At 31.4% G+C, this 14,754-nt stretch overlaps 1 protein-coding gene across 4 annotated transcripts in view; it reads right to left on the reverse strand.

Moving 5' to 3' along the window:
• Positions 1–14,754, reverse strand: part of Ric1 (RIC1 partner of RAB6A GEF complex) — a 111,360-nt gene that overhangs the window by 65,183 nt on the left and 31,423 nt on the right. For 3 of the 4 annotated variants that reach the window (XM_076845998.2, XM_076845999.2, XM_076845996.2), the window contains exon 3: positions 4,232–4,311. The exons of the other annotated variant lie outside the window; for it this stretch is intronic. In XM_076845998.2, coding sequence (XP_076702113.1) covers positions 4,232–4,311 — 80 coding nt within the window. The remainder of the gene's footprint in view (positions 1–4,231; positions 4,312–14,754) is intronic. 4 annotated transcript variants of the gene reach the window in all.

Here is a 14,754-nt window from a genome sequence, read left to right on the forward strand (position 1 = left end):
AATTTCAAGATTGACTGAACTCATTTAAATACAAGTACATGAACACATTCCCATCTAAAAACAATTTTTTTTCTGATTTATCCCTGGCAGTTTCTTTCATTAATTTCACTACATATTCTAAAACATGAAATTTAAAAAAAAAAGATAAGCTTCAACAGCCTGCACACTGGTTTGTATGACTAATGTGAAGACATATTTTATGCAGAATGCAATCTGTCAAGACACGAAAGACAAAGAAATAGAAAATGTTATTATAAATGAGTGATCTTTGAGGTACAGTCATTTAATAAAACTGCCATTACTTTTAAAGATTGACTCCCTGTATCTACAAGGATGCTAGCAACTACTATAGGTGGAAACTATGAAAGATCAAAGAGGTATCTGACCTGTGTTCTCAGATGGAACACAATGAAAATGATACGCAGCCTGAAGTTAAGATGCTATCATATAATACAGGAAAGCTGAGATCCTCTAGAAAAAAATCATGTGATATACTGCTAAGATTTAGAGAAGTGAAATAAGAGATAAAAGCATTTCTATAATTGAGAAGACAATTAACTATTGGTCTTAACTATGCTACCTCTGTTCTTCAGGACCATTATAAAGCACTCCAGATCATTTCTCCTTTATTCTATCCCTATTCCCCCAGTAAGTCCTAGTAGATGGCTAGATAGGGCACAACAAGGTTGGAGCAGTATAGTAGTAATGATTAAAAGCACAAACTCTGGAGCTATAACACTTATATCTGAATTTTGGCTGTGCCACTTAAGAATACAACTATGATGAGTCACCTGGCCTCTCTGTGTAATAGTTTGTATACTAGTTGTACCTAATTACTTCTCTGGGTTACTACAGAAATTAAATGAGTAGTGAAAGTACTTACAACAGTGTCTGTGAACTACATAATTGTTTACAATGGTACAAGTGATATTGTCAAAATCAAACTTTTTTTTTTACTTATATAACCACTATTTTTCAGGTTTTAAATATATGAACATCTAACAATTTAAGATATTTTTATTTCCATTTTACAAATGACTTCTGCGGGGGCAGGGGGGACCTTATTAAACTAACCTAACCTAAAAGTAGTTCAATGCACAAATCTGTAATAGACTTGAGTATCCTACAAAATTGTTTTGTATATGAGATATTATTTGATTTTATGTAGCATTTACTAGAAGTTATATGCTAGCAGAGAGGCACAGCATCAACAAATTACTTATATGTATATATATTTTAATCACTTAAAATCTTAAAAATGAAGTAAAAATTTTGTGAAAGAAAAATACATTAGTGATTACAGCAGTTGTCCTTTGTTAATTTTCTCATAAGCCAGGTATTTATCCAAGCAAAAAATATAAATGATCTCATTTAATTCTATGAAATGGTTTGTACTGTTATCCCATTCTACAAATGAAACCGTTTGGGGCAGTATTAAAAACTTGAAAAAAATCATACATCAGGTATGGTAAAGCTGATGTTCAATTCCAGGTCTATCTGCCACCAAAGCTTATCTCTTAAACCAAGATTCATGTTGTTCTAAGAACATTTTATTGAGCCCAGGTATTAAAACCCCAAATATTCAATATAAGGAAATAATGTCCAAACTGAAAACAGAATAATATTCTTTATTTAATTCTCTACCCCAACACACATAGTTAAGCACAGCAAAGATTATGCATTGTCAGGATTCAGTTAAGAGGCATCTTGTGTAGTTTTGGAATCAAAAGGTAAGACACTATTTTTTAAAATTCTGTGATACAAAAAGTGGGTCTCAAAAGTACTATTCTGAAACATGTAAATATATGTAAATTATATTAGTGAGCTAAAGAAAAGAGTCTTTTTACTATCTTAAGAGAAGTTATTTCTGTACTCTGCCCACAGTTGTATAGACTGATCAAGTTAAATTCAGTTGACTGTGATTATTGCTTTTTATTTACAGGAACACGTCTGAATCAAGCCAAAAAAAAGAAGTCAGACACAATAGTTCAAAATACACAAGTCAATAAAATTTTAGACATTGATTACAAAAGTATTTCACAAATTTATCACTTAGAATAAAAAAATTTAGTTTTATTAATATCCACAAAACTGAATATAAGGGCTGGGGTTGTAGCTCAGCAGTAGAGCACTTGCCTAGCATGTGCAAGGCCCTGGGTTCGATCCTCAGTACCACATAAAAATAAAGATATTGTGTCCAATTGCAGCTAAAAAATAAATATTTTTTAAAAGAATATAAAAGTTCTAAATATACCATAATGCCCATTATGGTATATAAGTATACCATAAGCAATATTGAAAGGGTTTCTTCATTTAAAGTTTTATATTGAAAAACAACCAAATCATTAAAATTTTTCTGTACTTAACAAAAGTTTTCCAAAACTCAGCTAATACTTTAATTAACACTATATTTGTCACAAAAAGAAGTGGCTCTTCCATTAGGCAAGTCTAGATAGTTCTCTAGAATCTATGATAAAAGAATCTGACCTACATTCTAAATGACCTAGTTAGCCTTTTCAAAGCTGTATTCTCAAGAATATTAACAAAGGTTTCTTAAACAGAAACAAAAAACTTCCATGGTACCATTTTCTTGGGAAATCATGGGTTTCTTTTCCTTTGGGATTTTGCAAACCCAATTTAACAAAATTAAATACAATTTCCATATTTTAAAAATGTTTAAAAAAATTTTAGAATTGAAAGCAGAAAAATCATTCTGGTTCTACCGTTTAGGAGCAAAAAATACTATAAAGAGCTGTATTACAGGGCTAGAAATATAGCTCAGTTGGTAGAGTGTGTTTTGCCTCACATGCACAAGACCCTGGTTTCAATGCCCAAAACCATTAAAAAAAAAAAAAAAAAAAAAGAAAGAAAGATCTATATTACAGTTCTATCACTTAGGGGCAAAATACTATAAAAATTTGTATTATATTGTTCTGGATTTTTTATGATTCTTATTGTTTTGTTTTAAATAGCTATGGTAATATTATACATGTAATTTTGTGTATGCTTTATTTATTTTAATATGATCAGGTTTTTGAGTACACAAAATTTTCTGAGACTTTATATTTAATAACTACATCATTGAGAAGGATGTATTACAATTAACCTGCTAACTCCCTATTATCATACTTTGGTATATAACATCTATCAAAAGTGAGCAACACAACATTTACTATACCTCTGCTAGTGAAACAATAATTCAGCAAACTTTTTTTATATTAAAATTTGAGTTTTTTTAAAAAAAATTGTTGAATTTGATATTTTATTTGAATAATCTTAAGCTTGAACAGTTTCTCTTCTGTTTATAGTAACTGCATTTCCTCTTTTTGAGACTGTTTTATCAATTATAGACTGTATTTATTGACAATTTATATGATTCCTTTATTAAAAGCAATAAGCTGAGGCCCCATTTACTAAACATATTTCCCCCAAGTTTGTTATTTGATTTTTAATGTTTTAATTTTGTTGTTAATTTTCAGAAATTTAAACTTTTCAAATAGTAAAATCTATTTTTCTCATTAATTCCTTACATACCTATTAAATTTTGGATGTTTTCTATTATCTAGAAACATGATAAGTAATATTTTATACCTAGCTTCAAAACTTGATCTTTTAAAAACGATGTCAAGCTTTAAACCTATACATCCTTTTATTTTGAAAATAAGGCATGCTATGGAGGAAAAAACATAAAATATACATAACTACACAAAGAGCAAAAGTTCATGTTCCCTCAAATTTTAATCAAGAGTTAAAAAAGAACCCTAGACATTTGTTTTTTCTTCTTTTTTTTTAAATCTATGCATATACAAAAATACAGGCAAAAGTACTTATAATTTATAAAAGTTATATTTATAGCTTATAACTTATACAGGCAAAAGTACTTATAACTTATAAAAGTACATATAAGTAATCATATTTTACCTCTTCCACTCAGGATTTCTTAGCTCCTCTCTAATAAAGACTGCAGAATGTCAGATCTGGAGTATATTAATAGTAATTGTGAATGGCTATAAAGGATACAATACATTCCTAATGATTTCCAAACTTATTTAATTACAGAATTCTTTAATCAAGAAATTATGGTTCAAAGACCTGGTAATTTCTGAAATGCTATTTTGGAAATGCTGGCTTATCTTTATTTTAATAACTTCAGACAATCCAAAACTTTAATGTTTCTGTGAATATAAAGTATGCAGATTTATATTAAAAAAATAAAAGCCAACAAACTTACTTGGGATATACTGGTTCATAAAGGTACTTGTCACCTCTTGAAGATATAACATGAAAAAATAAGATGTAGCCATTTGCTGTCTGAAAGAGAAATTTTATTAAGCATGAATTAAAGAATAAGGCTATGACTGGTCCGCTAAATTTTAATTTTATATCTTCTTACTATGAAAAAAAAAATCTCATTCTTAGGAAACTTCCTTTGAATAATTTTAGCCTAAGTATGTAAATAAAACAACTTGTTTTAATATAATCCATTGTGAAAAAAAGGTTTTACAAATATTTCAGAAATGTATAATTGAAATCAGTTGCTCATTAAATATTCATTTTAAATGTGAATATTTTCCAATGATTACATTTATTGAATGGGTAAATTATTATTCTGCAATAATATAGCATATAATTATTCCAAGCTTTAAAGCAAGTAACAGTAGGTAAAATGCTTCTGGCCAAATAAACTTTATATAACACTAATCTCAAAATAGCCTATTTACATACTTCAAAATCAATCGATTTATATAAAATACAGTCTAAATCAAAGAAAAGCAGTGCTAAACTTTAATTTCCAAAAATGTAAACATTTGAACATTAAACTGAACATCATTTTTCTTTTTTAAATTGGTATACTGTATTTATACTTAATAGTGAGATTCATTATGTCACATTTGTATATGCACTAATTTGATCAATCTCATTCTTCAGTACCTTTCCTTTCTCTCCAATCTTCTCTCCCCAGATCTACTTCCTCTACTCTACTGATCTCCTTTCTATCATTGTTTTTTAATTAGTGTGTTAAATTATATATATGCAGGTTTTCACATTGGGTAAATTTGTACTTGGACACAGCATAGTCTGAATAACATTTTTTTCCTAAGTTAACAAAATATTTTTAAGACAGAAGCTATATTAAAAACAAACAATGCCATTATATGATCAAAGCATACATCTGTGACTTGTGAAACTCAAGCAACCATTTTACATTTATATATGAAATACTATATACAGCTTTTTCTAACCAAACATTTTCAAACAGAACAGAACAAAGTGGCAAATGTTTTCCCCAAACTTTTTTATACTAACACTGAATTCCTATCATTTTAAAGGCAAGTGAGCATTTACCCAAAGTAGAACCAAAGAAAAGATCAACGTTTCAAATTTCTTTCCAGTACTAACTTCCTGTTTTTCATTTAGAGAAAGGACAAAGAAAAAAAATACTCAGTTTCTTCAGCAAGGCCAGGTCTGTTTCTTAACTATAAATTTAACTATTTTTTAATGTGCTCTCAAAAACTAGAGTTCAATTTATCAGAATACAAAAGAAAAAGGTTGAAGATTGTTCAGATAAGATCACCTTTCTAAATCTTCACAAGCAGTTTTATGTTCTTACCAAATGGAAAACAAGAAAACAAAAGGAAAATGGCTTTAAATCAAACTATACAAATATACAAACATATCATTGTTCCTTTACAGAAAAAATGACTGTTCAAAAACTTTAATCTGTACTGTTACCTTAGTAACATAGAGTAACATAACAAGAGTAACATAGTATGATATCATGGATAACATTGACATACAAATTCTGTCCCAAGTATCAGTCACTGAAGGCCAAAAGTTTGACATTTCAGAGTATCAAATGCTAATATTATAAATCAAATTAAGTGGTTAAAAGGCTACAAGGTCAGGAAGAACACAGCATTTTGCACTAGCATTTGGAAATTTTATATACATAGAATACTAGGTAAAATTACAAATAATATCTTGATTTACTGTTTTGATATTTTATATCAACTTAATATGTAAACCAAATGCCAAATAATTCTGGATCTCATGACCATCTATCACCAATCTTTTATTAAACAGTCTTGATTTTGAACAAATTAAAAAGTCGGGAGTAAACTATCCTTAAAAAGCAGTCTCTTAATTTGCACTGAATCTGTCACGATATAGGGTTATAATGACCTTATCTTTCTTTCTCTTCATGCTCCCAAAATAATGCAAATAAAGCATGACTATTACTTAATCTATAGGAAACAATCCCACCATCCTCTTCTTACATACATAAATACTGTCACCTAAATTTTTAAGTAAATGAAAAAATAATCTTGAAGTTCTTTTTCCTGTTATCATGACTTGTTTTAAATACATTTTCCTTCTTAAGGACACATTTAAGGATCTAGCTTCAATGACCTGAATGATGTATCACAAAGATACAATTAAGAGATAAAGGGTTTGAAGACTTAGATATATATATATATCTTCTACTCCAACATATTGTTATGTCAGTCTTCAAATAAGGATGGAATAAGAGACTAGCACTCAAATTCTTTACACTGGTCTATAAATGATATTTTGTTTTTATTTATGACACATGTTCAAATGAGAAAAAACAAAATTAGTTACCCTAAATCATACCAAGATAATAATTTAATATTTTTGTATAAACTTCTAGACTTTGTACATACATACAATGATTATACTTAAAGGGTAAATGATTACAGACTATAAATCACAAGCACTCTTAAATGTAGGTAGAGTGTTTTTTTGACATACCCTTCAAAATTATTTTTCCTAATATTACCACATTGTTTTATGTTTTAAATCAGAGCATTAATTTGAAGGGGGGGAACCCCCAAAACAAACAACAAAAATAGCAAGACTCCAACCAAAATATATTAAACTGAAGTTGATTTATGCTGCATTGAAACAACAACAAAAAATCAGACAATATATTGAACAATGATTTTCAAAACATGCATCAAGCAATGAAAGCTGGTCATCCTTAACAGAGGGGAAATGAAGGTGAGCCCTACTCCTCTTGCCCAGTTTATTGCCTTGTTGATAATTTACAGGTTACAGCACTGAGAATGGAAGCTGAAACAGAGCCTAATAGACTCTCTGGCTTCAGAAGTTAAAGCTCGGTGTTCTAGAAGAGTAAGGCAACTCAAATTCATGTGACAAAGTACCATAATAGAGAGAAAAGAATTACATACAGAAGTACTCAAGAATACCAACAAGGACATATATGTGAGGAAACTACTCATGGTAGAAGAAAGAACAATTTGAAAGAATTGGTAAAGTAAACAGTGCATAAGCAGGACTAAAGAAAAGTCATAATTTACAGCACACTAGATAGAATACTCGGGAAAGCAGTTCTCAGGTCTTCCTGTGGTAATTCTAGAAAGGTATTGCCTTAGTAGTGGGCAAGAACTAGCTCAGGATTGAGCTCTAAATCCAGCCCCCCCCCCCCACACACACACATACACAAAGAAAAGCTTAAAATGAGACATGAACACATCAAATTACTTCCAAGTAACTTAACTGCATTCCAGGAAGATTTATAGGATCGCAAAAGTACCCAGTATATAACAAAGTAAAGTCACAACTTCTGATATCTAATTAAAAGATATAGGGAGGCTGGAAATAAAAGACACAATGAAAAGAAAAATCAACCAATTTTAACAATCCATAATGCAATAAGATTGTTGAAATTAGCACAAAAGAGCATTAAAACAGATACTATATTCCTTACCTTCAAAAGGTTACAAAAATATAGAAGACCCAACAGAACTCGAGATAAAAGCTAAAATATGAGAGTCAAAAAACATACGGGATTGGATGAATAAGTTGGACACTGCAGGAAAAAAGTTTACTGATTATAAAAGTATAGCAATAAAAATTTTTCACAATGAAACAGAAAAGAAGTAATAAAACAGAAAGGGATCAACAAACTGTGGAACTTCATATGGCCCAAAAGGCATATACACAAAAAGTCCCCAAATGATAATATTTATATTTCCATTGAATTTAATTAAAATTCACTTCCTTCACTTAAATTTCTTTAAAATGTCAATTTTCTTTTAAATAATAATAGAAATGTATACTGGAGCTTATACCATAGGTAAAATAAAATGTGTACGTTCCCTAATCCCAACAGAATTAAACTAGAGACCAATAAAATAAGATTCTGGAAAACCTTCAGTGTTTTGAAACTAAAATATATAGTTTTAACTAACTCATGGATCAAAGACGGAATCAAAAGGGAAATTAAAAAATATACAAATCATACCAAAATTTGTGGGATTCTGCTAAAGCAGTACTTAGGGGGAAATTTATAGTTTTAAATACCTGTTTAGAAAAAAAGAATGCATACAAACAACAGTAAGTGTTGGCGAGGATGTGGGTAAAAAGGCACACTCATACATTGCTGGTGGGAATGCAAGTTGGTGCAGCCAATATGGAAAGCAGTATGGAAATGTTTCAGAAAATTGGGAATGGAACCACCATTTGACCCAGCTATCCCTCTCATCAGACTATACCCAAAGGACTTAAAAACAGCATACTACAGGGACACAGCCACATCAATGCTTATTGTAGCACAATTCACAATAGCTAAACTGTGGAACCAACCTAGATGCCCTTCAATAGATGAATGGATTAAAAAAATGTGTCATATATACACAATGGAATATTACTCAGCAATAAAAGAGAATAAAATCATGGCATTTGAAGGTAAATGGATGGAGTTAGAGAAGTTAATGCTTATTCCCCAAAAACCAAATATCTTCTTTGATATAAGGAGACTAATTAATAGTGGGATAGAGAGCAAGAGCATGGGAGAAATAGACAAACTCTAGATAGGGCAGAGGGGTTGGAGGGGAAGAGAGGGGGCATGGGGTTATTAATGATGGTGGGATGTGAAGATCATTATTATCCAAAGTACATGTATGAAGACATGAATTGTCGTGAATATACTATGTATAAAACCAGAGATATGAAAAATTGTGCTCTACATGTGTAATAAGAATTGTAACGCATTCCACTGTCATATATAAATAAAAAGAAAGAAAGAAAAATCTAAAAACCAATGATCTCAGTTTCTATTTTACACTAGTAACAAAATACCAAATGAAATCTCAACTAAGCAGGAGGGAAAAAATAATGAGATCAGAGTGGAAATGGAATGGAACAGAGAAAAGTGAAATCAATGAAAGAAATTATGAGTTTTTAAAGAAAATCACAAGAAAAAAAGAAAAGAAAATCACTAAAATTGACATGCCTCTACTCAAACTGATCAGAAAAAAAAACTAAATACAAGAGAGAGAATAGTAACAGGATTATAGATTCTAGAGACACTAAAATAATAAGGAGGTCAGGGAAGGATACAGAAAGGTTGATGAAAGAGTACTAAATTACAGTTAGACAGGAGTAAGTAGTTCTGTTATACTACAGCCCAATAGGGTGACTATAGATAAGAACTATGCAAAAACAATCCAATTTAAAAAGTGATAAAAAAAAAAATGAATAGAAATTTCTCTAAATATGTAAGAATAGATGAAAAAATAGTCAACATCATCAGTCATTAGAGAAATACAAATCAAAACTACAATGAGATACACCTTCAAACTCCTCAAAACTCAAAAGAACAAACAATGGAAATAAATGCTAAGGATGATAAGAAGAAATCAGAACTTTTATACTGCCAAAGGGAATGAGACAGTGCAACCCCTGTGAAATTGATCCAGCAATTCTGCATTTGAGTGTGCAACCAAAAGAACTGGAAATAAGGATTCCAACAGATACTTCTATGATAATGTTCAATTGAGTATTATTCACAATAGTCATAAGTTGGAAACAACACAAATGCCCATCAATAGATCAATGGATAAACAAATATGCTACATACATATTATGAAATATAACTCTGACATAAAAAAATGAAGTTCTGACACATACCATAATGTGGAGGAGCCTTGAAAACATTTCTCTAAGTGAAATGAGTTAGGCACAAGAGGACAAATATATTATGATTCTACTTACAAGAGGTATCTGGTATGAGAAATTCATAGATACAGAAAGTTGATTAGAAGTTACCAGGGGGCAGGGGCAGGAGGGAATTAGGAATGCTTACTTAAGCTTAATGATTACAAAGTTTCTGTTTGGGGTGATGATAAAGAAAACAGTGGTGATAGTGTAATGCAGTGAATGTGACTAATAACACTGAATTGCACACTTAAAATGGCAACTTTATGCTATATACACCTTACAATTTTAAAAAATTTATTATGCAGTATACCAAAAATGAGACCAAGTACAGAATATCATATTTTCTTTCATGAAATTGCTTTTTCTTCTTACATTTTTTCACTAATTGCCATGAACATTCTCCTAACACTCATCTAAGCTTGAAACCACAGTCATCTTCAACTACTCATATTCATTTATTCCCTACAATTAGCAAATTTTTTTTCCCTTGGATATTCCTATGAATAATAAAGAAGCCAGGTTGGCTAAAGGAAAGTCCCTGAAGAAGAAAAATGAAAAAATAACATCGGAAAAGTAATAATGAAGTAGGGTTTTAGGGATTAAAGGACCTTAAATGCAATGCTAAGAAGCCTGGACTTTATTATGTGGAACACAGAACTGCAAACTTTAGCTGTGAAGGGCTAGATAGTATATATTTTTAGGATCTCTGAGCCAAGAAAGGAAAACCAAGGATATTAGATAGGTACTTATATAACATGACAGTTGTTTTTTTTGTTTTGTTTTGTTTTTTGGTTTGGACTCAGGGGCACTCAACCACTGAGCTACATCCCCAGCCCTATTTTGTATTTTATTTAGAGACGGGGTCTCACTGAGTTGCTTAGCACCTCACTTTTGCTGAGGCTGGCTTTGAACTTGCGATCCTCCTGCGTCAGTCTCCCAAGTTGCTGGGATTACAGGCAAACACATCACAACCAGCTTTTTAAAAATATTTTTAGTGTAGACGGACACAATAGCTTTATTTTACTTATTTACACGTGGTGCTGAGGATCAAACCCAGTGTCTCACATGCTAGGCAAGGCCTCCACCATTGAGCCGCAACCCCAGCTTACCACGACAGTATTTTAAAAGGTAAGTTTTATTATTGTGCAGGTATGATGAGGCCAACAGGTCAGAAGGCAAATACCACTTAAGAATTTTATTCAGTTCCAGGAGGAGGAAGAATGACAAATTACGTAAAAGGCTACATGGGAAGTACCAAGGTCAGCAAGGAAGCAACAGGAGCAAAGGGAAAACGTGTTAAGAGCCTTTACTGTGATTTCCATTAGAAGGAATGAGTAAAACAGGTAAAGAGAGTTAGTACTGGTAAGTCTGAATAATTTCAGTGAGCTCTAAACTGTAGTAGTGGTCTTTAGTTACATAGTACCTGTCCCTGCAGTTAGTAGGAGAGGGGAATAGTGGCCCAGAGTGTCAGAGATGGTAAGGATGATAAAAGTGGCTGGAGCATGGGCTTTGGATAGACTGGTCTGCATACTAAGGTACAGCTGTAGGCAAGTCCTTTACTATCTCTAGAAATAGGCTACTCCTAGGAGGGTGTAATTTGTCCAAATACAAGGGAGCCCTAAGATGTCAAAATGAAATACCGAAAAATAAAAAATAAATACAAAGAAAAGAACCAAAATTGTATAAGTTTTAGTAATGATTGTCTAAATAAAATTATAATGACAACCGTGTGTGTGTGTGTGTGTGTGTGTGTGTGTGTGTGAGAGAGAGAGAGAGAGAGAGAGAGAGAGAGAGTGTGTGTGTGTATATTTTGGTAGTACACATCCACTAATGAGAGAGAATGGAATTCTTTTTATGATGATAACATTTTTAACTAATTAGTGATTAAAGTGACCTTTTCCTATCATTCCTATCATCAAAACTTACTGTAAAGTTTTATCTATTAATACAGGTCAGTAATGAGAACTTATAGGTTTCATATCTGAAAATTTTTTTCATACAAGTACAGCCAAATATGGATATCAATCTATGAGTATGTAATTTTAACTGAATATATGTCACCTTGTAGGGTATTCTAGAATTCTTCTCCTGGTTTTTTACTTTAACACTGAAGATTAATCATTTCTAATTGAAGGTTATGAGGAAGCTTCTCTTTTGCACAACTGGGTTTTATATACAAAAATTTAAAATGCTATTACAACTGTGGCTTGAGCTCATAAAATATATCTACTGCTAATGTGTGTGGGTTAGAGATCTTCTCTAAATTTGTAAGTATAAAAAAACAGCCTGATGGGCTGGGGTTGCAGCTCAGTGTTAGTGTCCTTGCCTAGCACATGTGAGGCACTGGGATCGATTCTTAGCACCACATTAAAAAAAAAAAAACCACAAATAAAATAAGGGTATTGTGTCCATTTATAACTAAAACTATTAAAAAAAGAAAGAAAAGAAAAAACACCCTGACATTACCTGTAATTCGAACAATTTTATTAATTGTTAACTGAAATGAGTTTACTACAAATAAGTTTCACAGATAAAACTGTTTGCTTTATAGCTTTATAGATTAAATTCATTAGGAAATTCTGTCAAGTCTGCAGCAAAAGCTATTTTCTGGGCTGGGGATACAGTTTAGCATTAGAATGCTTGCTCTGCATATATGAGTCCCTAAGTTCTACCCCAGCTCTAGGGTAAAAAAGCTATTATTAAGTGTCTGTTAAGTAGTGAAGGGTGATTCTTTTCTTTTGGTACCAGGGATTGAATCCAGGGGTGCTTAACCACTGAGTCACATCCCAGTCCTTTTTTTTTTATTTATTTATTTTGAGATAGGGTCCTGCTAAGTTGCTGAGGCTGGTTTTGAACTCATAATCTTCCTGTCTCAGCCTCCAGAGCAACTGGGATTGCAGGTGTGCATCACCAAACCCAGCTGGGTGATTCTTTCAAGTTCAGAAAAATCTCATTTTCAGTCATAAGCTAAAAATGTTTCAATAATCCTTTATTCCTTCTTGGCCATCTAGGAGGTAGCTGTGGGGTGGGGCAAGGCAGGGTACTCACCTTGGATCTCTGACAAAAGCTTACAATAACCACAGGCTTTAAAAAGCCTTACATTTTCACAAGCTTTGTAAGTCTGCCCAACTAAGTCTTTTTCTGTTACATGTATTTTTACCAACATCAATTAAGGCACACCTTAGTGGATTCCTCTTCAGATTGTACTGAATTAGAGTTTTCTCAACTTCTTTGAGAATTTTTCATCAGAAGTTGTTCCACATAGGATATTTATTCAGAGTAATTCTCAGTTACTTCACACTCAGCATTGATCATTCAAATAAACTAGAAGCAATTCTAACATTTATTAACTCACCAAGAATCAAGCTTATATTGAGTGCACTTTTTATATTTCATTTTTTGTGAATAAATTCTGTGACTATTATTTTAAATACCTTAATTTTGTGACTATTACTTTGAACAGTAAATACTGTGATGAGTGCTTAGTCTGGTAATATCAACTTTTATTCTTTAGGCATAGCTACAGTGTAATTCATTGCATTAATAAGCAAAATACTTTGCCACCTAATTCATAATGTATAATTATAATTTATAATACACCAAATAGAAGAGTAAAGCATTGAGAGCCTCACATATGGTTGCTGTCCACACTATTCAACTCAATCTGCTATCATAGTTCAAAGAAGTCACAAACAATACATAAATATATGAGCATTTCTGTGCTTCAATAAAACTTTATTTATGGACACAGAAATTAAATTATCATATAATTTTCAAGTATAAAATTGATTTATTTTGATTGATTTATTTTGATCATTTAAATAGGTAATAACTATTCTTAGTTGATGGACTACACACAAACAGGCAGCAGGATAGATCTGGTAATATGTGGTGGTTGTCTGTCAACTCCTGCTATAAGCAGTACAGAACTACTTAATATTTTTGTCTATTTGGGGCATTTTCTGATAAGTAATATAGTCAGCATAATGTAGCACAGACTAGAAAAAGACTGAAAACAGAGAGAGAGAGATTAGTCTAGTCGTAGTCTAGTACACAAAATCTGTGTTCCTAAGTTTATATCTTATTTCTCTGGTACACACTATCTGTATAATCTTGGATAGGACTTATTAGTTTTTCATAGTCTCAATTTACTCTTTTATTATAAAGGATACCAGTACATACTTCAAAGCATTGACCTAAAGATTAAATGAGATGATCCATGTAAACTTATTACAATATAGTACTTACATAGACTCAGTAAATGTTAACCATACATATTATTACTATGGAAAATTAGATGATAATGACATCCCTAAAGATGATACTGAAAAAATAAAAATTGAAAAGATAAAATGAAGCACTTCTAGGCACATCTAATGGAAATGCAGAAATAGATTCCAATAGATATGAGAAACAAAGCTTATTATTTTATAGGATATCCTCCAAAACTGGAAGGCAGAACTTAAAATATAAATTCAGAAGTACCATGTGAATATGGACAAATCTTTTAAAAGCTGGATTAGATGTCAAGGACAAAACAAGAAAGTAAGATGATTACATAGAAAAGGATACAGATGCTATATTTAAGGATGACAGGAAGTGGTAAAATCAACAAAGATATATATTAGGTGGAAGAATAGAGAACACAGTAGCAGTATAGAAGAATCAATACAGCAATTCCTATTATGAAAAGATAAATACTTAGATGTGTGGAAAATTGAAAGAAGTCATTTAAGACAATCAAGTGTAGATGCAATATAATGATTT

Source organism: Callospermophilus lateralis, chromosome 2 (genome assembly GCF_048772815.1).
Source record: "Callospermophilus lateralis isolate mCalLat2 chromosome 2, mCalLat2.hap1, whole genome shotgun sequence".
Taxonomy (NCBI): domain Eukaryota; kingdom Metazoa; phylum Chordata; class Mammalia; order Rodentia; family Sciuridae; genus Callospermophilus; species Callospermophilus lateralis.